This window comes from Papio anubis, chromosome 8, assembly GCF_008728515.1.
Source record: "Papio anubis isolate 15944 chromosome 8, Panubis1.0, whole genome shotgun sequence".
NCBI classification, from domain to species: Eukaryota; Metazoa; Chordata; class Mammalia; order Primates; family Cercopithecidae; genus Papio; species Papio anubis.
Window position 1 is genome coordinate 37,816,762 of NC_044983.1, and position 27,967 is coordinate 37,844,728.

Sequence of the window (27,967 nt, forward strand, 5' to 3'; positions counted from 1 at the left end):
GGCTTTCCAGAATTCCATCCAAGTATTTGAACTCTCCTGGAGAGACACGGTGTTACTTTTGAATCAGACCCTGACAGACACAGAGAAGTAGGCTGCTCTTCAAGCAGCAGAGAGATTTGGGGATGAGCTTTGTAGCACATATAGCATCAGGGAAGAAGGTGAACATTATCCAACTGGAAGAGAGACAGTACTAATGAATAACCCTGGATGGGATCCCAATGGTGAGATGGGAGACTGGAAGAGGAGACACTTTCAGGTGTGCATAATGGAGGACTTGTGTAGGACCAGGACCAAGCCTCTCAATTATACTAAGTTATCCATGATTGACCAGGGAGTTGATGAAAATCCCACTGCCTTCTTGGAAGGACTTAGTGAGGCCTTGGTAAAGTACCTGTCTATCTCCCGATTCAGTTGAGGAACAACTAATCCTAAAGGATAAGTTTATTATTCAGGCAGCCCCTGATATCAGGAGGAAGCTGCAAAAAACAGGTCCTGGGACCAGATAGTACTTTATAGAACTTCCTGAAAGTGGCCACTTCAGTCTTTTGTAATAGAGACAGAGAGGTCCAGGAAAGAGAGAGGAAATACAGGAAAGAGACAAGGGCTTTAATGTCTACCAAGCAAGCCCACAAACCCCAGAATTCCCAGGGTGTACCTGTTAACTGCTACAGATGTGGCAAGACAAGCAGATGAGCAAACGAGGGCTTTGAGCAGGGGCATCCGAACAGGTGAGCCACTCCCCTGCCACATGTCTTGTGAAGGAGATCACTGAACTCTCCTGTTTCAGAAGGCTTTAAATCTTATGATGTAACAACTTCCAAAGTTACAAAGAGACAAAGCTGCTCATCTCCTGCTAAAGGATCATGGAGGGTAGAAGAATCAATAGACACAAGCTTGTATGCTTTTAGTCATATGATTTATTTTGTTTTGTGAAATTGAAAGTTTTAAGTTAATGGTGAGTTTCTTGGTAATATCCTTTCTTCATCTGATGGCTTTGATTTTATCACTTGGTTACTGTTGCAGATAAAATACAAAAAAATAAAAATGTTAAATCTCCATTGTTAATAAAAGCTGTTATTTACTATTCAACTATTGGTAGAGCACTTAATTAGTATAAAGAGACACTGATTACACTGGTGCAGTCTATGTCTGTGATTCAGGAAATTTATAAATCTAAATTTATGTTTCATAAATGGATTATAATAGCTACATTAAAAGGGAATATTATAAATTGATATTTATATTTTAAATTTACACAGTCTCTAAACTTTACATGGATAAATGAAAATCATCAACAAAGAAACAGAAGAAAATTATAAAGGAAAACCACAAAAAGGAAACAGAAAAAAACAGCAATAGAAATATGTGAAAAAATAGGAAAGAATTACTATAAATTTTTCTCTATGTATCTGAGGAGGAAAAGAACTTTCAAAAACCCTCTGTGCATTTCCAGTGGGTTCTAACATACACTTGTTCAAAGACAGACTAACTCTTCAATCCTCTCCACTTCCTCACCCCAAACAAAACCAGTTATTTCTCTACTATAAAATGTGTCACTGGTAAAAGGTGTCACTATCCATTCTGTCAGAAGAGTGGAGGTTTTTTTAGTTCTCTCTTTTATTCTAACCCAAAAACGTCCATCCAGTCACTACTCTAACACATCGGGCCTCTGTCATACCTCTGAAAACATTTTTGTGCTTTTCCTCCTCTCCAATCCTGTCCTCATCACACCTTTCCTGTGCATTCAACAGTCTCTTAACAGCTTCACTACTTTCCATTTGTGACTGAATCTACTTTCCCTATTTTATCCCAGTGAAATTTGTAAACTGCAAGACATATAGTACCAAATCCGTTTCTTACCATCTTGAAAAGTACCTTACCTACGTTCTTGGTCATATAGAAGAATATTTAAACTCCTCATTGTGACATACAAGATACTTATTTTGGCTCATGGTTACCTACATGGATTTTACATCTCAGCATTCATAAACTTGCAAATTCCCAGCACTTTGGGAGGCCAAGGCGGGCAGATCACGAGGTCAGGATATCGGGACCATCTTGGCCAACATGGTGAAACCCTGTCTGTACTAAAAATACAAAAATTAGCTGAGTGTGGTGGTGTGTGCCTGTAGTCTCAGCTACTCAGGAGGCTGAGGCAGGAGAATCACCTGAACCCAGGTGGCAGAGGTTGCAGTGAGTCAATATTGCACCATTGCACTCCAGCCTGGGCAACAGAGTGAGACTCCATCTCAAAAAAAAAAAAAAAAAAAAAGCCAAAATTTTGTAAATAAAGAGGGGTGGTTTTACTTTTTAGCCTTGCTATTTTCCTGCTGTCTATCAATAGCCATATTATTTAAGCATTTTTTTCTTACATTCTGCATCCAAACTGTCAGTACATTCTGTTGCATTACCTTCAAAATGTATCCATAAGACCATCCTTACCACCCCGGTCTGAAGCGCCATCTTTTCTCTCCTGGATTACTGCAGTAGTTTCTCCACATCTACTCTTGCCATCGTATAGCTGTTTGTTTTCAACAAAGCAGCTTTTTAAAGTGTAAGTCACATGCACCATCCAGTGATTCCTCCTTTTCACTCAAAGTAAGACAGATAGCCTCCAAGAGCACCAAGACCCTCCATGGGTGTTACTTCTCCGACCTCATCACAACTGCAACCCTCTTGGTAACTCTTCTCCAGATAGAATGACATCCCTGATATTTCTCCAACATTCCTGACTTATTTTAGCATCATATAACATATATATGTTTTGAAAGCTGCTGTGAAGATATTTGCATGGATAATGCCAATATATGCCTGTGTGGGGTAGATTTGATGTGCAGCTGGAATGGAAAAGCTCTGTCTTTATCTCTGGGAAAGCCTGGATGTCTGGTCTTGACTTTTTCCTAGGATAAGGGGAGTAGTATTTATGATGATCCACTTATAATTTAAAATAAGAAGGCTTGGGCCCTAGTGTCTCTCTAATTCCCAATGCTTAGTGGCAGATAAGGAAACAGAGATCCATTGACTTAACTGTCAACAAAGTCAGATATGAGGGAATGGCAGCTAAGTAATTAGATGAACTCTTGATCTCACTCATGGTTGAAGTTTTGAATTTTCCATTTACTCCCAGTGATAGGCCTAACACATCAAATATAATTATTTCTTTACACATATGAATTAGAACTTTGAACAATATATATGAATGCCTATTTTATCCCATGTTAAAAATTTTTTAAAAAGCATCTTTCTGCCTTTGAAGAAAGGTGCATTTAACATTTTGCCTGGCATCTCATGTGTCTCAATCGATGTAAATTCCATTCCCAATCCCCAGTCATATATCAGGCTATATTTGTTCAAGATTGTGGCAATCTTAAGAGTTTAAATTCTGAAGTCCGATTGTCTTAAGTTAAACTCCACTACAATACTCACTAAAATTCTATTTTCCTGGGGAATCAATTTATTTCCTTTTATCCATTTCCTCATCTCTAAAATACCAGTAACAATACCTATGGCATTTTAGTAAGGATCAATCATCGTAAATGTGGAGAGACAATCTGTGTAAATCGCCCAATGAGAACCTTAAATAAGGCCAGAGGAGGTATGATTGTTTATGAATATTTTACAAAAATATTTATAATCTCTGTAACATCATTCCTTATTACAAAAATGTTGTTCAATACATCTCTGGCTAATATTAGTTAACATTAAATATTTCTAAATAAGTATAAAACATGATTAACATCAAATATATTCTCTTATCTTTGTTTTACTATATGGTATTAATAAATAGGAGTCGAGATGATGAAATATGGGAATAATAGTTTTTTCATCCTGAGGTATTGCTAAAAGTAAAAAAATACTCCATGAGTTATTTTCTTAACAATTTGATTATTTCACATCACCTTTAACTCTGTGACTGGCTGTTGTTACTACTGCTGTCTTCTGAGATAGATCTGTATAAAAGAGATAACATTAGGAAACACTGTAATCTTGAGCGAAATCAAGAAAAGTTTAAAAAGCTAGATTGGCACTAATTAATCAATTAATATGTATCAAGTGGCCAAGTGCAAGCAGAGGAGTCAATTTGGAAACAACGGACATAGACAAGAAGGGGTGACGTCAATTATAAAGCCTTCGACTGCTAAAGAGAATGACCTAGTACTTGATCATCTGGTTCATTGCTATCCTTTTTTGCTTCAGCCCTACTTCATTTCTTACCCTGGCGGCCCTGAAACCACTTACTGTTGTAAAACTTAGGCTGTTGTGATCAGATTTTGTCAGTTTTAATCAATGATCCCACTTGTTCTTCCTTTTGAATTCTCAAATCCCTACATATTCATAAAGCAAATTATGGTTTGATGTGGTGTTAGAGTAAAAAAAAAAAAAAAGCTGTACAAGTTACCTTACCTATAATTTCCGAAAAACATGAGCCATATTAATTATGCACAAAATGCAAAGTGTCCTATCTGAGTTCTCTCCCTCATTCTGTACCATATCCTATTTTTCTTACCTTCCACATATTCTATTCACAAAATTTTCTTCCCTGACTATTTCTGTGGACCTTTTGGCACAACTGGTTGTCAATGCAAGAGCAATGGGGTTCCTTGGGAAGTCAACAGAACTTCCTAAACAATTGCAGAGAACTTGAATTTCTATGTGAAAGGCAATGAGGCTTTACTGAATAGCTTTTATTGTTCTTGGCCCTGTAAGAACATGCAGGATACTCAGATGACTGAAATAAAAACACAACAAAACAAAACACAAAACAAACAAAAACTGTTATATGCTGAGAACTTACTCAATATTTCTTGTCTCACTCTGTTGCCCCGGCTGGAGTGCAGTGGCATGATCTTGGCTCACTGCAACCTCCGGTTTCTGGGTTCAAGCAATTCTCCTGCCTCAGCCTCCCAAGTAGCTGGGACAGCTGGGACTACAGGTGCATGCCAGCACGCCCAGCTAATTTTTTGAGTAGAGATGGGGTTTCACCGTGTTGCCCAGGCTGGTCTCACATTCCTGAGCTCAGGCAATCTGCCTGCCTCGGCCTCCCAAAGTGCTAAGATTACAGGCGAGCTTACTCAATATTTCGAAACATTAATCCAATTCACCCTAGAGTCCCATCTTGGATTCTGAATTGCACCGAATTCTTCCCATAATCAATTTTAATATTAAATTAAAAATAATACATTTACTTACCTGCTGCTTACTGTTCCCACTTTGCTCCAAAATCTCTTCATTTTATTCCATTTAAGACTAACAATAGCAATTAAAATGAGCAAAGGTGAAAAAATGTAGAAACTGATCAAAAGACCATTGTTTTTAGGAGCAGCACGTTGTTTTGGAAACAAGGGTACACTTTTATCTGAAAACATGAGAGTACCTTTTTAACTATTTGAAAAATGATCAAATCATACCAGAATTTGAATTACAGAAATTTAGAACTCAACACAGTTAAAGAATGAATATATTTGAATTTAAAAGTGTTTTTAGCCTTCTCTGACTGGGCCCCAAAGTGCATTACACATTTTGTATGTCAAGTCAATACACTTATACATATAATTGACAATACACTATCATTGACAATATGTAATATTGTCATAAATGTACTTATTTTATTGACATAAAAATACATATTTATTGACATAAATTTACTTATAATCCCTTCATGTATACTTAATATTTACTTATATAACATAATCTATTTTAGTGTATCATATTTCTGTGAACTGCATTAAGTACATACACATTGATGTGCAACCATCACCACCACCCTGCTTCAGAACTTTCTCATTCTGCAAAACTGAAATTTTTTACCCACTCAATATTAATCCACCATTTTTCCCTCTCCCCAGGGGAACCACCATTATTCTGCTTTGACTCCATGAATCTAACTAACCTAGGTACTAATGGAAGCAGAACTCAGCCCCTGGTAACCACCATTCTACTTTGACTCTGAGTTGGACTACTCTAGGTACATGATAGAAGCAGAATCGTATAATATTTGTCATGTTGTGACAGGCTTATTTCACTGATCATAAGGTCTTCAGTTTCTTTCTACATTATAGGGTGTGACAGGATTGTTCATTTCAAGGGTGAAAAATCTTCCATTGTATCTCTACACCTTATTACGGTTATCCATTTACTTGTCAATAAACTTTTGGGTTTTCCATGTTTTGGCTATTGTGAATAATGCTGCTATAAGCATGGGTATAGAAATATCTGCTTGAGTACAAGGAGGAGCTGCTACCATTCCCTCTGAAACTACTCCAATCAATAGAAAAAGAGGGAATCCTCCCTAACTCATTTTATGAGGCCACCATCATCCTGATACCAAAGCCTGGCAGAGACACAACAAAAAAAGAGAATTTTAGACCAATATCCCTGATGAACATCGATGCAAAAATCCTCAATAAAATACTAGCAAACAGAATCCAGCAGCACATCAAAAAGCTTATCCACCATGATCAAGTGGGCTTCATCTCTGGGATGCAAGGCTGGTTCAACATATGCAAATCAATAAACATAATCCAGCATATAAACAGAAACAAAGACAAAAACCACATGATTATCTCAATAGATGCAGAAAAGGCCTTTGACAAAATTCCACAGTGCTTCATGCTAAAAACTCTAAATAAATTCGGTATTGATGGAACGTATCTCAAAATAATAAGAGCTATTTATGACAAACTCGGAGCCAATATCATACTGAATGGGCAAAAACTGGAAGCATTCCCTTTGAAAACTGGCACAAGACAGGGATGCCCTCTCTCACCACTCCTATTCAACATAGTGTTGGAAGTTCTGGCTAGGGCAATCAGGCAAGAGAAAGAAATGAAGGGTATTCAGTTAAGAAAAGAAGAAGTCAAATTGTCCCTGTTTGCAGATGACATGATTGTCTATTTAGAAAACCCCATTGTCTCAGCCCAAAATCTCCTTTGCTGGTAAGAAACTTCAGCAAAGTCTCAGGATACAAAATCAGTGTGCAAAAATCACAAGCATTCTTATACACCAGTAACAAACAGAGAGCCAAATCATGAATGAACTTCCATTCACAATTGCTTCAAAGAGAATAAAATACCTAGGAATCCAATTTACAAGGGATGTAAAGGCCCTCTTCAAGGAGAACTACAAACCACTGCTCAGTGAAATGAAAGAGGACACAAACCAGTGGAAGAACATACCATGCTCATGGATAGGAAGAATCAATATTGTGAAAATGGCCATACTGCCCAAGGTAATTCATAGATTCAATGCCATCTCCATTAAGCTACCAATGGCTTTTTCACAGAATTGGAAAAAACTGCTTTAAAGTTCATATGGAACCAAAAAAGAGCCCGCATTGCCAAGACAATCCTAGCCGAAAGAACAAAGCTGAAGGCATCATGCTACCTGACTTCAAACTATATTATAAGGCTACAGTAACCAAAACAGCATGGTGCTGGTACCAAAACAGAGATACAGACCAATGGAACAGAACAGAGTCCTCAGAAATAATACCACACATCTACAGCCATCTGATCTTTGATAAACCTGAAAAAAACAAGAAATGGGGAAAGGATTCCCTATTTAATAAATGGTGCCGGGAAATTGGCTAGCCATAAGTAGAAAGCTGAAATTGGATCCTTTCCTTACTTCTTATACAAAAATTAATTCAAGATGGATTAGAGACTTAAATGTTAGACCTAAAACCATAAAAACCCTAGAAAAAAACCTAGGTCATACCATTCAGGACATAGGCATGGGCAAGGACTTCATGTCTAAAACACCTAAAACAATGGCAGCAAAAGCCAAAATTGACAAATGGGATCTAATTAAACTAAAGAGCTTCTGCAGAGCAAAAGAAACTACCATCTGAGTGAATAGGCAACCTACAGAATGGGAGAAAATTTTTGCAATCTACTCATCAGACAAAGCGCTAATATCCAGAACCTACAAAGAACTCAAACAAATTTACAAGAAAAAAACAAACAACCCCATCACAACGTGGGCAAAGGATATGAACAGACATTTCTCAAAAGAAGACATTCATACAGCCAACAGACACATGAAAAAATGCTCATCATCACTGGCCATCAGAGAAATGCAAATCAAAACCACAATGAGATACCATCTCACACCAGTTAGAATGGCAATCATTAAAAAGTCAGGAAACAACAGGTGCTGGAGAGGATGTGGAGAAATAGGAACACTTTTATACTGTTGGTGGGACTGTAAACTAGTTCAACCATTGTGGAAAACAGTGTGGCGATTCCTCAAGGATCTAGAACTAGAAATATCATTTGACCTGGTCATCCCATTACTGGGTATATACCCAAAGGATTATAAATCATGCTGCCATAAAGACACATGCACACGGATGTTTATTGCAGTACTATTCACAATAGCAAAGACTTGGAATCAACCCAAATGTCCATCAGTGACAGACTGGATTAAGAAAATGTGGCACGGTCAGTCATGGTGGCTCATGCCTGTAATCCCAGCAATTTGGAAGGCCGATACGGGTGGATCACAAAGTCAGGAGATCGAGACCATCCTGGCTAACATGGTGAAATCCCGTCTCTACTAAAAATACAAAAAAAAAAAAAAAAAATTAGCTGGGCATAGTGGCGGGTGCCTGCAGTCCCAGCTGCTTAGGGGGCTGAGGCAGGAGAATGGCGTGAACCCAGGCGTCGGAGCTTGCAGTGAGCCGAGATCGCGACACTGCACTCCATCCTGGGTGACTGAGCAAGACTCCGTCTCAAAAAAAAAAAAAGAAAAGGTGGCACATATACATCATGGAATACTATACAGCCATAAAAAAGGATGAGTTCGTGTCCTTTGTAGGGACATGGATGCAGCTGGAAACCATCATTCTCAGCAAGCTATCACAAGAACAGAAAACCAAACACCGCACGTTCTCACTCATAGGTGGGAATTGAACAATGACAACACTTGGGCACAGGAAGTGGAACATCACACACTAGGGCCTATTGTGGGGTGGGGGTAGGGGGTAGGGATAGCATTAGAAGATATACCTAATGTAAATGACGAGTTAATGGGTGCAGCACACCAACATGGCACATGTATACATATGTAACAAACCTGCACGTTGTGCCCTAGAACTTAAAGTATATATATATATATATATATATAAAAAGAAATATCTGCTTGAGTCTCTGCTTTTACTATTTTTGGGCATATACGTAGATGTGGAATTCCTGGATGATATGCTAATTCTGTGTTTAATATTTTTAGAACCAGCATGATGTTTTCCACAAAGACCACATTATTTTACATTTTCACCAGTAATGCAAAGAGTTCCAGTTTTTTCATATCCTGGTCAACACTCGATATGCTTTGAATTTTCTTTGTAATAGCCATCCTAATAGGTACAAATTGGTATTTCATTATGGTTTTTACTTGTATTTCTCCAAGGATTAGTAACGTTAATATGTGAAAAACACACATTTTCTTGTGCTTACTAGCCTGCTCCCCAGCTTTACATTTCCTCAAAGATGTATTAAAAATATTCAACTACTTTGCCCATTTTTAAATGAAATTATTTGTTTTGTTGTTGTTACTGACTTGTAAGAGTTCTTTATATATTCCTAATATTAATCCCTCATTAGATAGATTATTTTAAATATTTTTGGCCATTCTATGGATTATCTTTTCACTCTTAATAATATCCTTTGATGCACAACAGTTTGTAATCATGATGGATCCTAATTTATCTGTTTTTTCATTTACGGATGGTGCTTTCGGAGTCATATCAGAGAAATCATTGCCCAATTCCATGCTATTACAATTTCCTGTTATGTCTTCTGTTTTAAGGGTTTATAATATTAGTTCTTACATTTATATTGTTGATCCATTTTGAGTTAATTTTTGTATATGGTATCACTAAGGGCCCTACCTCATTCTCTTGCATGCAAATACCTAGGTATCTCAACATGGTGCATTGAAAAGACTGAAATTTCTCTCAATAAATGGTCTAGGCATTCTTGAAAATCATTAGACCATACATGTGAAGATTTATTTCTGGGATCCATTTTTTATTCCTCTGGAAAACTTCAGCTTTCTTATATTTTTGTCCAAAGTGATATATCAACTATCAAGAAAGTACAACAAAGTCCTGGAGACTTCTGTCTTTCTGTCATAGCTTTTGTTGAACACATTTAAGAATTCAGCCTTTTTTTGCTGCTTGTAATAATATGAGGAAGACTATTGATGAAGGAAAATATTATACAATTATTAATCTGACAGACGTAAAGAAACATAAAGCAACAGTTTAGCCTGTAATGATTATCTTAGTCTGTTCAGGCTGTTGTAACAAAAATATCACAAACTGGGTGGCTTACAAACAACAGAAATATATCTTTCATCATTCTGGTGGCAGGGAATTCCAAAATAGAGGCACTGGCAGATTTATTCTCTGGGCCTATTTTCTGGTTCATAACCATCTTCTCATTCTAACCTTACATAGTGGAAGGGATGAAGGATCTCTCTTGCTTTCTTTTATTAGAACACTAATAAAAGGGCTCTGCCTTCATGACCTAATTAGATATCAAAAACTCCACCTCCAAATACCATCACATTATGAACTAGGTTACATAACAAAAATGTTGAGGAATGCAAACATTTAGTCTACAAAAATGTTGCAATTGACCATATAAATGAAATGTCAGACTACAAGTCTTTAGATGATGATATCCTAATTTTTTTCAAGTGCAGAATCAGTGAGTCAATGATATATTTCAAAAGACAAAATGGATACATAGAATTCTCATCCAGTACTCATGTAATAGGAAGGACTTCAGCAAGCAATATTTTTCATAAATACCTGGGATTTCTTGCACTGTAAATAAGATTTAGAATAAATAGTATTCCAGCTTCTATGGAAGATGTACATGAACATTTATTGGATATTGTTCACAAGTGGACACATAGTGAAGTTGAATATTTATGCAGAGTTGATTGAATGGAGTCAATGTAGGAGTTTAAAAACTTAGTAATTATTTTAGATGTTTATTGAAATGAACTGAAAATATTTTGATTATAGTACAAAGAGGATAACATCAGGAAAACTGTGACCATCAAAGTTGTCTTTTGAAGATATAAATGCACACACAAAAAAAGAATCACAAAGCATAGTCACCTCTAACCTACTAGAGATGTACTTCAAATGTTCCTCACAGTCATAGAAAGGATATGATCTAGATCCATGTTTGACAGCAGGAACTGTATTCAAAACACATAGAGCACTTTAGTTATATACCCTTCAAAGACTAGAGTAAAATATTGAGTTTTCTACACATAAAATTTTTTATTGAATTTTTTCATAAAGTTGATTTCACTATTTTTACTTCTACTTTTATATATTTCTTGTAATATGTTTTTTAAATTAAAAAAACAGTTTTGGGCCTACAAGTTATAGGTAACTAATAAGGGTTAATTTCAGGCAAAATAGAATTCAAGACAAAGATAAACATTACAGAAATAGTAAAAGCAACAATGCACCAGAAATAAATCTAAACTACACATGCAATAATGAAGAAAAATCAAAATAAAATGAAATACAAACTAACTGATAAAATGAAAAAAATAAATACATAATTATGATTAGAATTTTGAAAAAACCCTCTCTTAGTAATTGATAGAAGTAAAAAGAAATCAGTTGGTCAGTTCCATGAAAAAGTGTAACCTACTTTAACTCATCTAATATGAAACAGATAATATTATTGTCTACATATTTATTAAGAAAATATTTATTTAAGAAATATCTTAATTTTAAAAGCTTCCCACAGAATAAATCTTCAGACCCATATGAGTTCACTGGACATTATTACTAAATTTTTTTTAATGCTAATTTTAAGCAATCACTTCTAGAATACACAAAAGGAGTAAACACTTCCCAATTCATTTTATGATGTCAGTTTTAGTCGACAACAAAACAAGATAAAACAAATACAAGGAAGAGAGAGACAGAGAAAGAAAGAGAGAGAGAGAGACAGAGAGAGAGAGAGAGGCAGGCAATATCTCTCACCAACCTAGACACAAAAATCCTCAACAGAATATTAACAAATCAAATTTAGTAAAGTACAAAAATTAATAAATCATGATGAAGAATTTATTCTATATTTTCAAAATTGATTCAAAATTAAAAATCAATGTAATTGATCATATCAGTGAAGTACAAAGTTCATACGTTCCTACCAACTGATACTAAAAAGCATTTGAAAAATTAATACGAAACATCTCAATGAATACATATTAAAGGAAGTTCCTCAAACTAATAAATAATATCTACAAAAGCCCTACAGCTACCATCATACTTAATGGTGAAATAATGAATTCTTTTCTGCTAAAATAATTATTAAGGTGAGTTGTTTACAACTCTTATTCAACATAGGCCTGGAAAGTCTAGGAAGTGCAATAAAATAATAAAAGTTATACATACTGGAAAGGAAGAAAGAAAGCTGTTATCTTCAAACCTATTTGAAGATGGCATAATCACCTATGTAGAAATCCCAAAGAACTTGCAAAAACAAAAACAAAAAAACTCAGAAAACCGAATTCAATTATATTGGGAAATACAGAATTGATGTGCAAAAATCAATGGTGTATTTGCATATTAACAAGGAACAAGGGGAAATCAAAATATAAAAAACATCCAACATCACCTAAAATTGCTCTGAAGACAATGAAATAAAAATGAAATAATAAATGCACAGGACATGGTAAAAATTACAATAGCCTCATGAAAGAAATCAAAGCAGATTTCTTTGATTTCTTTCAAATGGAGAGATATACTGTGTTCATAGACTGAAAGATCCAATAATAATGAAGATGTAAATTCTTCCTAAATTGATTTGTAAAAATCACAGCAAGATTTTTAAATAAAGACAGATGAACTTATGCTACTATGTATGCATATAGACAAAGAAGAGCTCTGAGAACAGCTGCAGCAATTTTGAAAAAAAAAGAATAAAGTGACAGAAATTCCTTTTTTCCCTGATGTTAAAGAATGTGGTACTAGTGTATGGAATAAGACAAATCAATGGAACCGAACAGAGACCTAGTAAAATACCAATGAAAATATGTTTAATTAATTTTTGACAAAGGTGCAAAACAATTCAATAGATGAAAGATAACGTTTCTAAAAAATTATGCTAGAATTTTTGTAGTTTCAGGTCTTGGATTTAAGGCCTTAATCCATCTTGAGTTGATTTTTGTATAAGGTGAGAGATGAGGACCCAGTTTTATTCTTCTACATGTGGCTTGCCAATTTTCTCAGCACCATTTGTTGAACAGGGTGTCCTTTCCCCACTTTATGTTTTTGTTTGCTTTGTCGAAGACCAGTTGGCTGTAGGTATTTGGGTTTATTTTTGGGTTCTCTATTCTGTTTCACTGGTCTATATGTCTATTTTTATACCAGTACCATGCTGTGTCAGTGACTATGGCCTTATAGTATAGTTTGAAATCAGGTAATGTGATGCCTCCAGATTTGTTCTTTTTGCTTAGTCTTGCTTTGGCTATGCGGGCTCTCTTTTGGTTCCATATGAACTTTAGGATTATTTTCTGTGAAGAATGACGGTGGTATTTTGATGGAAATTGTGTTGAATTTGTAGACTGCTTTTGGCAATATGGTCATTTTGACAATATTGATTCTACCCATTCATGAGCATGGGATCTGTTTCCATTTATTTGTGTCCTCTAGGATTTCTTTCAGCAGTGTTTTGTAGTTTTCCTTGTACAGGTCTTTCAACTCCTTGGTTAGGTATATTCCTAATATTTTATTTTATTTCTTGCAGCTATTGTAAAGGAGTTGAATTCTTGATTTTATTCTCATCTTGGTCACTGTTGGCATATAGGAGAGCTACTGATTTGTGTACATTAAAAAGAACTCATTATATGAAAAAGATACGTGCACACACATGTTTATAACAGCACAATTTGGAATTGCAAAAACGTGGAACCAATCCAAATGCCCATCAATCAATAAGTGGATAAAGAAACTGTGAGATAAAGAAACTGTGTGATGATACATACATTTATGATGAAACACTACTCAGCCATTAAAAGGAATGAATTAACGGCATTTGCAGCAACCTGGATGGGATCGAAGACTATTATTCTAAGTGAAGTAACTCCAGGATGGAAAACCAAACATCACATGTTCTTACTCATAAATGGGGGCTAAACTATGAGGATGCAAAGGCATCAGAAAGATGCAATGGACTTTGGGGACTCAGGGGAAAAGGATGGGAAGGGGGTGAGGAATAAAAGACTACAAATTGGGTTCAGTGTATACTGCTCAGGTGATGGGTGCACCAAAATCTCACAAATCACCACTGAAAAACTTATTCATGTAACCAAATACCACCTGTTTCCCCAAAAAGCTATGGAAATAAAAAAATTAAAAAAATATGCTAGAGTAATTGAACACCCATTTATCAAAAATTTAATCTTGACTTATATCTCTCATCCTATATAAAATTACTTTAAAATATATTATGGGCTTCAATGGAAACCATAAGGCTATACTTTTTAAATCTTCAGGTCCTAATACTCATAGAGAGGTCATATACTTGACACAAGAAGCACAATCCAGTAACTAAAAAAGTGGACCTTATCAAGTAAAAGTCATATAAAGAGAAATTTTGTTCTGAGAAAAAACAAATTATAGACTTGGAGAAAATATACACAAATCACACATCCAACAAAATACATGTATCTGTAAAACATAAAATCTTTCATAAACATGGCATTTTTTCTTTTTTCCTCAATTTCTTTCATCAATGTTTTATAATTTTTATTGTAGAGATCTTTCACTTCTTTTAGTTTATTCCTAGGTAGTTCATCTTATTTGTAGCTATTGTAAATGGAATTTCTTTCTTCATTTGTTTTTCAGATTGTTGGCTGTTGGCATTTTGTATTCTGCACCTTTACTGAATTTAACAGTTCTACAATGTTAAAATGCCTTTACCACACAAAGCAATCTACAGATTCAATGCAATTGTTCACAGAAATAGAAAAAATAATCCTAAAATGCATATAGAATGACAAAAGACACAGAGTAGTCAAAGTAATCCTGAGCAAAAAGAACAAAACTGGAGGAATCATGTTACCTGACCTTACACTATACAAAGCTATAGTAACCAAAATAGCCTGATGCTGGAATAAAACGGATACACAGAAAAATGGAACAGAATAAAGAATGCACAAATTAATCCACTTAATTAAAGTCAATTTATTTTCAATAAAGGTGTCAAGAACATATATTGGGGAAAGAACAGTCTCTTCAATAAATAGTGCTGGGAAAACTAGATAGCCATAAGCAGAAGAATGACACTAGATCCCTATCTCTTGCCATATACAAAAATCAAATAAAAATGGATTAAAGACTTCAATCTAAGACCCTAAACTGTAAAACAACTAGAACAAAATACGGGGAAACCTCTCCAGGACATTGATTTGGGCACAGATTTCTTGAGTAAGACCTCAGAAGCTCAGGCAATCACAGCAAAAATTGACAAATCCACTCACATCAAGCTAAGAAGCTTCTACATAGAAAAGGAAACAATCAACCAAGTGAAGGGACAACCTACAGAAAAGAAAAAAATATTTGCAAACTACCCATCTGACAAGGGATTAATAACCAGAATATGTAAGGAGCTCAAACAACTCAATAAAATATTAATTTTAAAATGGGCAAAAGATCTGAATAGACATTTCTCAAAAGAAGGCATACAAATGGCAAGCAGCTATATGAAAAGGGGTTCAACATCACTGATCATCAAAGAAATGCCACTAAAAACCACAGTGAAATACCATCTTATCCCTGTTAAAATGGTTTTTATCCAAAAGAAAGGCAATAATGTGAGAATGTGGAGAAAGGGGAGCACTCAGTACACACTGTTGGTGGGAATGTAAATTAGTATAGCCACTACAGAGAACAGTATGGAGATTCCTCAAAAAACTAAAATAGAATTACCACAGGATCCAGCAATCCCACTGCTGAGTATATATCTAAAAGAAAGGAAATCAGTATATCGAAGAGATACCTACTCTCCTGTTTATTTAAAGCAGCACTATTCACAATAGCCAAGATATGGAATCAACCTAAGTGTCCATCAGTGGATGAATGGATTAAAAATGTGGTACATATACACAACCGAGTGCTTTTCAGCCATAAAAAGGATAAAATCCTGTCATTTGCAACAACATGAATGGAATTGGAGGCTATTATGTTAAGTGAAATAAGCCAGGCATAGAAAGACAGATGGTGCCTGTCTGTTTTCATTCATATGTGGGAACTAAAAACAACAAAACAATTGAACTCATAGAGAGTAGAGTCATGGTTGCCAGAGCCTGGGAAGAGTAGTGGGGATGGAGAGATAAAAGGGGAATGGTTAATGGTTACAAAAATACAGTCAGAAGTAATAAGGTCTGGTGTTCAGTAGCACAATAGAGAGACTATAGTTAACAATGATTTATTGTATATTTTAAAATAACTGAAAGAGTGTGATTAGAATGTTTCTAATACCAATAAATAATAAAGGCTTGAGATGATGGATACCCCAATTACTATGATTTGATCATCACACATTGTATGTCTAACAAACAGCACATGTACCCCATGAACATATACAACTATTATGTACCCATAATAATGAAAAATAAAAATTAAAAAACAAAATCTCTCAACACTGAACATTTTAAAAACACAAACAATCCAATTAGTAAATGGTAAAATGTATGAACAGACTTTTCACTAAATAGAATATACAACCAGATAAGCATATTAAAGATACTCAAAATCATTATTCATGGGGAGGTGCAAATGAGATATTAATAAACAGCTAATAGAATGATTAAAATTAAAGCAAAAACAGTGGTACAATCAAATGTTGGTGAGGGTGCAAAAACGTGGGTAATTCATACATTGTTGGTGGGATTGTCAAACAGTACAGCTATTCTGAAAAATTATTTAGCAATTGCTTTTAAAACTATAAGTAGTTTACAACATGTCTCAGCTATTTCAGTCTTGTGCATGTATCCAAGACAACTAAAATATTATTTTCACATAGAATCTTCCACATGAATGTTCACCTCAGAGTTATTCATAATAACTAAAACTGGAAACCACCCAAATGTCCTTCAGTGGATCAAAGGTTAAAAAATTATGGCATATCCATACAAATGAAAACTAGTCATCAACAAAAAGGAATTAAGTATTGGTACATGCAAGAACTTGGATCCTATTCATGGAAATTATGCTAAAGAAAAAAAGTCAATTGCACAAATATAAAAACCATATGATTTTGTTTATATAACATTCATAAAACTACATAATTAGAGAGATGGAGAACCATTTAGTGGTTGGAAGGAGAGTTAGAGATGAGGGAAAAGAAAAAAATGTAGCTACCACGGGGTCATGTTAGACAACCATGTAGTGATGATACAGCTATGCACTGTCATCGTGATAGTTGTACATAAATCTAAACTGTAATAAAATTGCATAGAACACACACACACACACACACACACAAACAAACACACAGACACACAAATGAGTGTAAATATACTGGAGAAATCTGATTAAGGTCTCTGTATTTTACCAATGTTCATTTCCCAGTTTTGACATTGTACGACAGATTTGTAACATTTTAACATTGGTGAAAGATGAGCATAGGTTAATTTATTCTTCTTTTAATTTACTTATGTATATATTTATTTCAACTACTTTTTTCTTCCTAAATTAACTGAAACTACTTTCTTCAGTATCATCTATCAATAAAGTACCCCAAATTCTAAGTTGTGGGAACAAGGAAACTCATTCTTAACAACCTCTTGGCATATATTTTTTCTTGATCTTTAACTCCTATTGTCTTTAACTCCTATGCTCTTAAGTTGCCATATTAAGATATTCATACATCTAGTTATATGCCACTTCAGCATATTTGACATATGAATCCATTCCTCAAGTATTTATTCAGGTATAAAATTCTAATAGTAAAAGAAAGGTTTAGTAAAAACAAATATATTTATTCATGACTTTCATCAGATCAATTTAAAAATATTCATTGCCACAGACTATTCATATGCTGTAGGCATGAACAATTTAATGATTTTTCTCTTTCGATATTACAGTTAACTTTAAAGATTGAATTTGATTGTGAATTGGGATATCACAGTAGGTGACGTCCTTGGAATACACAGACTATATAATAAAACTACAATGTTTTCTATAATTTAACTACACTTACATAGAAAACTCTGCGTATAAATAGAAATATTCTGGGAACCCTGCTTAAAGTGAAGGGGAGGGCTTTTAAAATGTTTGTTTCTAGGTGAGAATTAAAACTATACAGAAAATTTTGGTTGGCAGAAAGATTTAGAGCTGTCTGGCTCTAGATCCAATTTAGTAGCCGCTAGTCACAGTGGTCATTTAAATTTAAATTAAATAAGGTAAAATACAGTTGAAATTTCAGTTCCTTAGTTGCATTATCCACATGTTGGGTGTTTGATAGTTATACAGGACAGCAAAGATGTAGATCATTTCTATGAGAGCAGAAAGCTGTATTGAAACACAGATCTAGAGACTAACCTACTGAAAGCCAAAATCCATCATCGATACTTCCTCCTGGTGATGACATTGATGGATCACAATCTGGAGGAGCATAACCAGGATCACATTGACAATGGAAACGGTCATTGCAAATCTAAAACCAAAACAAACAAACAAAAAAAGCGTTTATATACAACCAAAAATTAACTGCCTTATATGTGATTGTTAGTCAATGTAAATTTTAAAAATACTACCATTTAATATAAGGAGTTTTAAATTTAATATGAAAAATAATTTTAAAAATAAGAGGTAGTATAATAAATGTTCATGCAATATATTTTCAAACATCATAGAAGTATCTTCTTGTTTGTCTCTTACATTTCTAATAAAGTGAATACCATTCTTGATACAATTTAAATGCTTTTTATTGGAAGGGCATACAGATTACACAGAAAATTATTATTTTCCCATGTTTTTTGGCCACTTGTATGTCTTAGTTTCAGAAGTGTCTATTCAAGTCCTTTGCCCACTTGTTAATGGGGTTATTTGGTTATTTTGTTGCTGTTGCGTTGTTTGAGTTCCTTGCAGATTCTGGATATTAGTCCTTTGTTGGATTTATAATTTGCAAATGCTAGAAACCATAGAATGGTGTGAGTAAAAATTTATTATAAATTGTGTTGGACTTAAAAAAATAGTTGTGATGAGAACCAAATTTTATTTAAAAAAATAGGGGGGAAAGCCAAAATTTTAAGATGCTTGCTCAATCAGATACAGACACAAAAAATTTATATAGAAAGCTAGAAAAAAATGTAAAAATGTGATCTGGCAGATAAATGGAAAAAGGGCCAGTAGAGAATTCAGAAATAAATGCATGCAAAATTCATTATGAAAGTCAATTAAAACTATGTAAGAAAGAAAAGAAACTGTAAATAGTAGATGTGTAAGTAATTTTGGGGAAAAATTGATGTAAACCACACAGGTAGGCCACTTTTTTCCTGAATTACTATAAAAAAAAGAATCATCAATATGGCAGAAGACACTGACCGCAAGGAGACAAATGCATGCTCAGAGTGACTTATAAAGTTTACAACATTTCTATAAGCCAGTAGATAAGTTTACAATAGATGAGCAGACAGAAATGCAAGTGGCAGATATTACCATACATACTTAGGAACTGTGTTATTAATTATCAAATAAACGCAAATTAACAATGGACTTAGCATGTTAAAAGAGACTAAAAAGATTAATACAACTAATCTGGCCAGAATATGAGGAAATGCACATTTTCATACATGATAGTTGGGAGAAAAAACTGGTATAATGTTTCTTGATGACAGTATATTAATTAGAAAAATTCAAATTGTGCATATGTTCAGCCCAAACAAATTTTATTTGCTAATAATTTAAGAAAGCATATCAATGTGCAAAGGTAAATTTACAATCATATCTGTTGTACCACTATTTGTAATAATTAAGCTAAAATTTAACATTAATTGAAAGGCCATCAGTGAATGGCATTTCAAATATAGTATGGATGAGCCATATAGTGAAATAAGTTGAAGCTGTTGGGTAATGAAACATATCTTAATGGATTGAAAACTCTGATATCATAAATCAATGTGCATAACAGTGTGTGGATGTTCATAAATATTATATAAGTACACATACACTCAATTATAAACAATATATATATGCATAAAAGTATAAGTATAGTCCTTAATAAATCCATTTCCAAAATTTAATAATCTTAATCTAATATCATAATAATGGATTCTGTTTCATGGTGCATTTTTTACAAAGTATAAACTTATTTGCTCATGAGGCCTATAAAAATCTGATTATATGCATAAATAATATGTATGTATAAAATAGTGGATCTACTTTCCTTATTTAATGACAATTTTCAACAAGAAATTTTCACATCTAATACTTGTGAACTTTGTTATTATCATAGAACATGTTATTGACATAGATTAAAATAATTATACTGAGAAAAATAGTAACTGTTACATACCCCATTCTGTCCACAATTTGTAGTACATTTTGTTATATTTAGTTCACTAAGATATCTGCATCCACGAGAATGACATACCTAAAATGTTACAAAGCAAACAACAACAAAAATACTAAATGTAAAGTCAAGAGATAAGGAATCATATTTGTACAAATATTATATGCACAGGAGATATACAGAACAGATGAATCTGAATTTCATAACATTTTAATAAAAACCGTAGGAACAATTCTAAATGGTATGTTATTACTTAATAAGAAATATTACAAATGAGATATTTTCAGAAAGCAGAAATATGCATTTTTATTGCAAACTGGTACAAGAAAAAAGTAGCCAGCTTGTACTAGCAATTTTTAATTCATAGGACCTCTTTGAACACTTTTTATGCACCTTTCTTTTCTTTACTCATATAGACCCTTAGAAGGAGATATTTTTATGCTCATTTTGTATTTGAGTAGTACGGTGGCTGTGTCAAATGGTGGGTCTATATTTAGTACTTTGAGAAATCTCCATACTGTTTCTCAAAGAGGTTGTACCAATTTACATTCCCAACATCAGTGTATAAACTTTCCTTTTTCTCCACATTCTTGACATCTATTGTTTTTTGACTTTTTAATAATAGACATTCTGACTTGTGTAAGATGGTATCTCATTAAGGTTTTACTCTGATAGTTGGTGATGTTGGGCATTTTTTCCCATGTTTTTTGGCCACTTGTTTGTCTTAGTTTCAGAAGTGTCTATTCATGTCCTTTGCCCACTTGTTAATGGGGTTACTTGGTTATTTTGTTGCTGTTGCGTTGTTTGAGTTCCTTGCAGATTCTGGATATTAGTCCTTTGTTGGATTTATAATTTGCAAATATTTTTTTCCATTCTGTAGGTTATCTGTTTACTCTGTTGTTTCGTTTGCTGTGTAGAAGCTTTTTAGTTTAATTAAGTCCCATTTGTCTGCTTTTGTTTTCATTGTGTTTGCTTTTGAGGACTTGGTCATGTATTCTTTGCCTGGGCCAATGTCCAAGAGTTTTTTGTAGGTTTTCTTCTAGGGTGTTTATGGTTTCAGATCTTACGTTTAGGTCTTTAATCCACCTTGAGTTAGTTCATGTATATGCTGAGAGGAATGGGTCCAATGTCATTCTTCTGCATATGCTATTCAGTTTTCCCAGCACCTTTTTGAAGATAGTCCTTTCCCCAATGTATGTTCTTGCTGGCTTTATTGAAGATCAACTTGATGTAAATATGTGGATTTCTGGGATCTCTTTTCTGTTCCATTGATCTATATGTCTATTTTTATAATTATATCTTCCTGTTTTGGTTACCATTGGATTGTAGTGTAACTTAAAGCTAAGTAATGTGATGCTTCCAGCATTGTTCTTTTTGGTTAGGATTACTTTGACTAATCAAGCTGTTTTTGTGTCATATAAATTTCACATTTTTTATTTCTGTGAAAAATGACATTTTTATTTTGATAAGGATTGCATTGAATCCTTATCCTGTAGATTGTTTTGACAAGTATGGTCATTTTGATGATATTGATTCTCTCAATCCATGAGCACAGGATGTTTTCCCACTTGTCTGCATCATCTGTAATTTATTTTATTTATTTAATTCAGTGTTTTGTAGTTCTTGTAGAGATCCTTCTCCTCCTTGGTTAAATATATTCCTAGGTATTTAATTTTATTTTTTGGTAGCTATTGTAAATGAGACTGTCTTCTTGATTTTGTCCTTAGCTAGATCATTATTGGTATATAGAAACACTACTAACATGTGTCTATTAATTTTGTATCATGAAACTTTATTAAACTCATTTATCAAATCTAAAAGTTTTTTTTTTGGTGGAGTCATTAGGGTTTTCTAGACAAAAGCTCAATCATCAGGAATAATTTTACTTCCTCTTTTCCAGTCTGGATGACTTTATTATTTTCTCTTGCCTTATTGTTTTGGTGAGAACTTCCAGTTAAGTAAGAGTGATAAAAGTGGGCATCTTTACCTTGCTTTAGTTCTTACAGGAAATGCTTTCAATTTTTCCTTGTTAAGTATAATGTTGGTTGTATGTTGGCTGTATGTTTGTTGTAGATTGCCTTTATGATGTTGAAGAATGTTCCTTGTATGCTGAGTTTATTGCAAATTTTTATCCGAAGAGATGCTGAAATTTATACAGTGATTTCTCTGCATCAATTGAGATTATCATATGGTTTTTTTTTCTTTCATTCTGTTGATGTGATGGATCGAATTTTTGATTTGCATGTGTTGAACCATCTTTGGATCCCTGGGATGCATCCCACATAATCACGATGTATTATGTTTTTGATGTGCTGTTGGATTTGATTTGCTAGTATTTTTTGAGGACTTTTGCATCGATGTTTTCCAGAGATATTGGTCTTTACTTTTTTTTATGCCTTTGTTTGGTTTTGGTATCAGATGATACTGGCCTTGTAGTACGAGTTAGAGACTTTCCTCTTCCTTGATTTTTAAAAATTGTTTCAAAAAGATTGGTATTATTCTAATTATTATTATATTAGTCTAATTATTAGTTATTCTATTCTGGAGGTAGAATTGGGCAGTGAATCCATATGGTCCTAACCTTTTTCTTGTTCTTGGGATAATTTTTAATTACTGATTCAATTCTCACTAGTCATTATTGGTCTCTTTGGGAGTTGTATTTCTTCCTGGTTCAATCTTGGTAGGTTTTATGTTTTCAGGAATTTATCTATTTCCTCTAGCTTTTCTAGCTTGTGAGCATAAAGTTGTTCATAATAGTTGCTAATAATCTTTTGTATTTCTGTGGTGAGTTACAATGCCTGCTTTTTTATTCCTCATTTTGTTTGTTTAGATCTTCTATCTTTTCTTCTTCTTTAGTCTAGCTGATAGTGATAGGGACAGGGGGCAGAGAAATCATAGGCAGAAGAGGGTGGGTCCCTGGCAAAGCCCCACCCTCAAGCCGAAAAGCCTGAGACCGCAGCCCAAAGTGAGAACTCATAACCCTGTTTTCCCGCTCAAATGCTGCCTTTTCCTAAACATCCAAGGCCCACCCCACTCTCTCACCCTGTGCCTATAAAGACCCCGACTCAGCCAGCAGAGAGAAACAGCTGGACACTGGGGACTACAGCCGGACATTGGAGATAAGTGGTTTGACTTCAGAGGGGCAGCTTGACGGTGTAACTTTGGAGAAGAGTCCAGCTGGAGATGGCCTGACTTGAGGGGATGATTACCTGCCCGTCCCCTTTCCAGCTGCCCTTTCCACTGAGAGCCATTTTCCCTGGCAATAAAATCTCTCGCATTTACCATCCTTCAATTCGCTTGAGCGACCTCATTTTTTTCCGGATGCCAGGCAAGAGCTCAGGAGCCACGAGTGTGGATACAAAAGGCTGCCACACGGGCCCTTTGCCCTCGCTGGCAGAGGACATCTGCCGGCCCATTGAGCTGTTAACATTTAAGCCATCTGCAGACTGCAGAGCTAAAAGAGCACTGAAACATGTCCTCTGGAGCTTCAAGGGTCGCAGGCACCCCCCTTAGATGCTGCTGTGGGGCCCTCAGGGAGTTTCTTTCTGCCATACCCAAAAGCACTTGCTCCGGCTCCTTTACCCGCTTACCTGTACGCTCCCTCCTGCGAGGGGTGGAATGCAGCAGGTCCCAGCGAGTGGAGTTCACTCCTGCCAGCACCGCAGTGGCTGGCCGGTTTCTGCGCTCCTGTAGTCCAGTTCCTGCCTCCTTTGCTCCTGTGCTCCCTCCCGCGAGGAGTTGAGAGCAACAGGCTGAGTCAACAGGGCACCCCTGTCGTGAATCCCGCGAAAGGGTTGGGGAAATATCCTGCTTCAGTAGTGTATCCATTTTATCTTTTTGAAGAACAAACTTTTTGTCCTGTTGATCCATTGGGTTTGTTTTGTTTGCTATCTGTTTAGTAATGATGGACCTCTCTTCTCACTCTGTTAGTTCTCATGAGAGCTGGTTTTTTTTTTTTTTTTTCAAAGGAGTCTAGAACTTCCCTCCTCTCTCTCTTGCTTCTTCTCTCACCATGTGATCTCTGCACATACCAGTTCCCCTTCTCTTTCCACCAAGAGGAAGCAGCCTGAAGCCCTCACCAGAAGCAGATGCTGGCACTGTGCTTCTTGTTCAGTCTGCAGAACTGTGAGCCAAATAAACCTATTTCTTTTATAAGTTACCTAGTGTTAGTATTCCTTCATAGCAACACAACAACTGACTAAGACGCATTAAATCTCACAAGTCCCTCAAGACTGGCCCCATATCAGGTGCAAGTATTAGGTAAGCCATACTTCTGACAGACCAGATATAAATTGGGGGTTCTCATGATACCCTCCACAGTGTAACAATGTTAGAATGGCTCACAAAACTCAGGAAAATACTTTACTTATATTTAATGGTTTATTATATAAGATACAACTCAAGAACAGCTACATGGATGATATATTTAGGGCAAGGTATTGGAGGAGACGAGAAGAATTTCCATGCTTTCTCCAGCTGCACCACACTCCCAGCAAATTGACAGGTAATAAACCCAGAAGATCACTGAATCTCTTTTTTCAAGGGTTTTAATAGAGATCAATTTCCAGCCCTGCCTCTCTTCTTCCAAAAGTCCAGTGAGTCAAGCTGAAAGCCCCAACCCTCTAATCACTTGGTCATCCTGATAACCAGCCCTGTTCTAAGGCCAGCTGGGGGTCCCACCCTAAATCACCTGATGGAAATAAGCACAATTTCAGGTGTGACTGAAATGTGTTTATTCATTCTCAAGAACAAAAAACACTCCCATCGCTTAGGAAATTCCAAGGGTTTTATTAGAAGCTGTGTGTCAAGAGTCAGAGACAGAAACCAAACATGTTCTGCGTTATGCTATATATATTATATATATAAAAAAGATAAAATTAGTATACTTTTTATATATAAAAGATGCAATTAGTTAATATATTTAAGTATTTATGCTTCTGTATTTATAGTAAATATTTTTTCAGTTTGTTTTATATGGTCTTTGAAGGGATGACATACTACTTTATGATAGTCAGCATCAGTATGTTCCTTTGATTAATTCATTACTTTTATGTGTGACTATCTTTTCCCATTCTGAGATAAGTATACTTTTCACCTAAATTTATCTTTTATTTTAAAAGTATATTTTATATGTAAATTATTTTTATAAAAATGTGTGATAATTGTATACTTTTTAAATTAGTCAACTTATTTTTCAGTGCTACTAGTTTGAAAAGACTTTATTAGGTATCTCAAAATTCTTAAGAAGAACAAAAATTAGAAAAGCTTAAACACTATGTTTTATTGTCATGTTTTATGTGAAGGCCACATTTTAGACAAAATATGCTTATGGAAGAAGTAATAGGAGAGCAAGTTAATAAGAAAATAATTGCTTTACTTCAATTGTAACCAAATTAATTTTTTGTCAATCACTACAAGACAAAATACTTGGCTTTTTTGGGTTTTGTTTTCTTTAAAGTTCTTGTTATTCAGGTTGTCCTGACATTTTTTTTGCATTATTTTATTTTTTTTTGTTCTTGGTTTACACAAATCATCACAGATCAGATCCTGGCCTAACAAGGAGTCTTAGATTCTCAAGCAAGAGGAAACAAGTTTAAATATCGGTAGTAAAAATTTAATAAAAATAACGGATAGTAAAGCAAGAATTTCTTTAACCAGCTGAAATTCTGATCAGTGTATCTTAAGATCTTGATATGGTAACCGAAATTTGTAGCATTAATTATAAATGAAAATTTAAGCATCCTCTCAATCTCTCTTTCTTTCTCTCTCTCATACACACACTTCAGACACTCACAGACAAATCCACCATATATAGTATCAATAAAAATTTTATTTACCTTTTGCTGACCACATGCAGTTATATCTTCTGTATAGGTCCCCAATTGTTTTGAAGCATTTCTTGCATGTGCCGACAAACATACATGACCTCCAAGGTAAGTATATTGTATATCTAAGTCTGTCATTGGTACTAGTTCTGAATGTATCCAGTGACAAACAATCTTTCCACAAAGGATATCACTAGCAACATAAGACAGAAAAACGTTACCAATTTGTCACTCAGGTACACAATTATTAGGTTAATAACAATTCAGAAGTGAGGATAATTCAAAATATTACTCAGATCATAACAGCAAAGCTTTTCACAGTACACAATGCCCTATTAAATGCAACAAATAAATCTATCTGCATGTACTAGATACTGTCTCTTATTTATTTCAAGTCACTCTTTGCAGTACATACACAAAACACAACATATGCACTTGGAAGATGTATACTTTTCTAAATACGTACAAAAAAGGACAGCGTTGACCACAGTTTCCAAATTTGTCATTTTGAAAATTCACCTCTTCTGTACACAGAAGATTAGCAGACTTAGAAACTGAAAACATACAAAGTTATAGTTACTTATATTAAAAATATTAAAAGTTAAAGTGTGGTAAGTCAATAGAGAGCCATCTAGATCACAACAATGTCCAGTCAGTGTAATCTGCTATAAATTTTTGATGTCCTCTACTGGCTTTACAAGGAGAAGCACTTACTGAAAACTACACACATGAGAAGAGAAAAATTCATGTTATAATGTAGAGATAATTAAGAAATCAGTCACCTGCTCTCTTATCTACTATTCTAATAGTCTACTCCCTTTGCAACAACCACTTTCAGCTGGACTAATGTCCTACTATTGCGTCCTGTAGCTATCAGGTCTATTTTAACTCTCGACATCATTCAAAGTTGCTTTGATTTGCAATTTTATTTCCAAATTTGAATGTAAAACAACACTTTCAGGGATGGCTCTTGGGTGGGTTACTGACTTTAGAATAGCTACAGTTTAAATATAAACCTCAAAAAAAAAAAAAAGGTAAAACAATTACATTTTCCAAATAACTGTGAACACTGTCTATCCCTGTCTCTGCATATTCCTTTAAAGCAATAGCTAGTCTTATTACTGCAGGATTCTAAATCAGCAGCTTTCACATCAGGTACACAAAACTCAGATGTTCCATTGCAATATTCTGGAAAATCACACATATCTATGCTTTTTCTGCAGACATGGCCTCTTGCATAGATCTGTGAGAGAAAGAAAAACAAATACATTTATTTTTCAGGCTCAATCCGGTTTACCTCCACTGCCAAGAATTGAAATGGACTAAATCAAACAAGGAGCTCCAATGACCTATCTATACTATATATTGAGAATGCTTGCTTGAGAATTGTCAGCTTAAAAGCAAGGATATCCAAGAGATGCATCGAATCAAATTCCTGTTTGAAACAAACACTCACTAGAGCATGAAGCCAGACCTATCTTCAATTTTAACCTAAGTTTGTGTTTATTTTTCTTTGCTTGGACATTCATCATCCAGTTACAACTGACCAATACATAATCAATATTAATGTTTTTATTTAAAAAT

The 27,967-nt window shown here is 34.7% G+C and overlaps 1 protein-coding gene across 2 annotated transcripts in view; it reads right to left on the minus strand.

Annotated features, from left to right (window-relative positions):
• Window positions 1-897: 897 nt before the first annotated feature.
• LOC101008763 (A disintegrin and metallopeptidase domain 3-like) overlaps window positions 898-27,967 on the minus strand; it is an 80,355-nt gene continuing 53,285 nt past the window's right edge. The window contains exons 14-21 of one of the 2 annotated variants that reach the window (XM_031669494.1): window positions 27,431-27,626; window positions 26,850-26,937; window positions 26,396-26,576; window positions 20,562-20,639; window positions 18,587-18,701; window positions 5,191-5,356; window positions 3,900-3,950; window positions 898-1,014 (exon numbers count right to left, since the gene is read on the minus strand). In XM_031669494.1, coding sequence (XP_031525354.1) covers window positions 3,902-3,950; window positions 5,191-5,356; window positions 18,587-18,701; window positions 20,562-20,639; window positions 26,396-26,576; window positions 26,850-26,937; window positions 27,431-27,626 — 873 coding nt within the window. In that variant the 3' untranslated portion in view covers window positions 898-1,014; window positions 3,900-3,901. Of the gene's footprint in view, window positions 1,015-3,869; window positions 3,951-5,190; window positions 5,357-18,586; window positions 18,702-20,561; window positions 20,640-26,395; window positions 26,577-26,849; window positions 26,938-27,430; window positions 27,627-27,967 lie in introns of those variants that run through there. The other variant, XM_031669495.1, reaches the window with a different exon arrangement.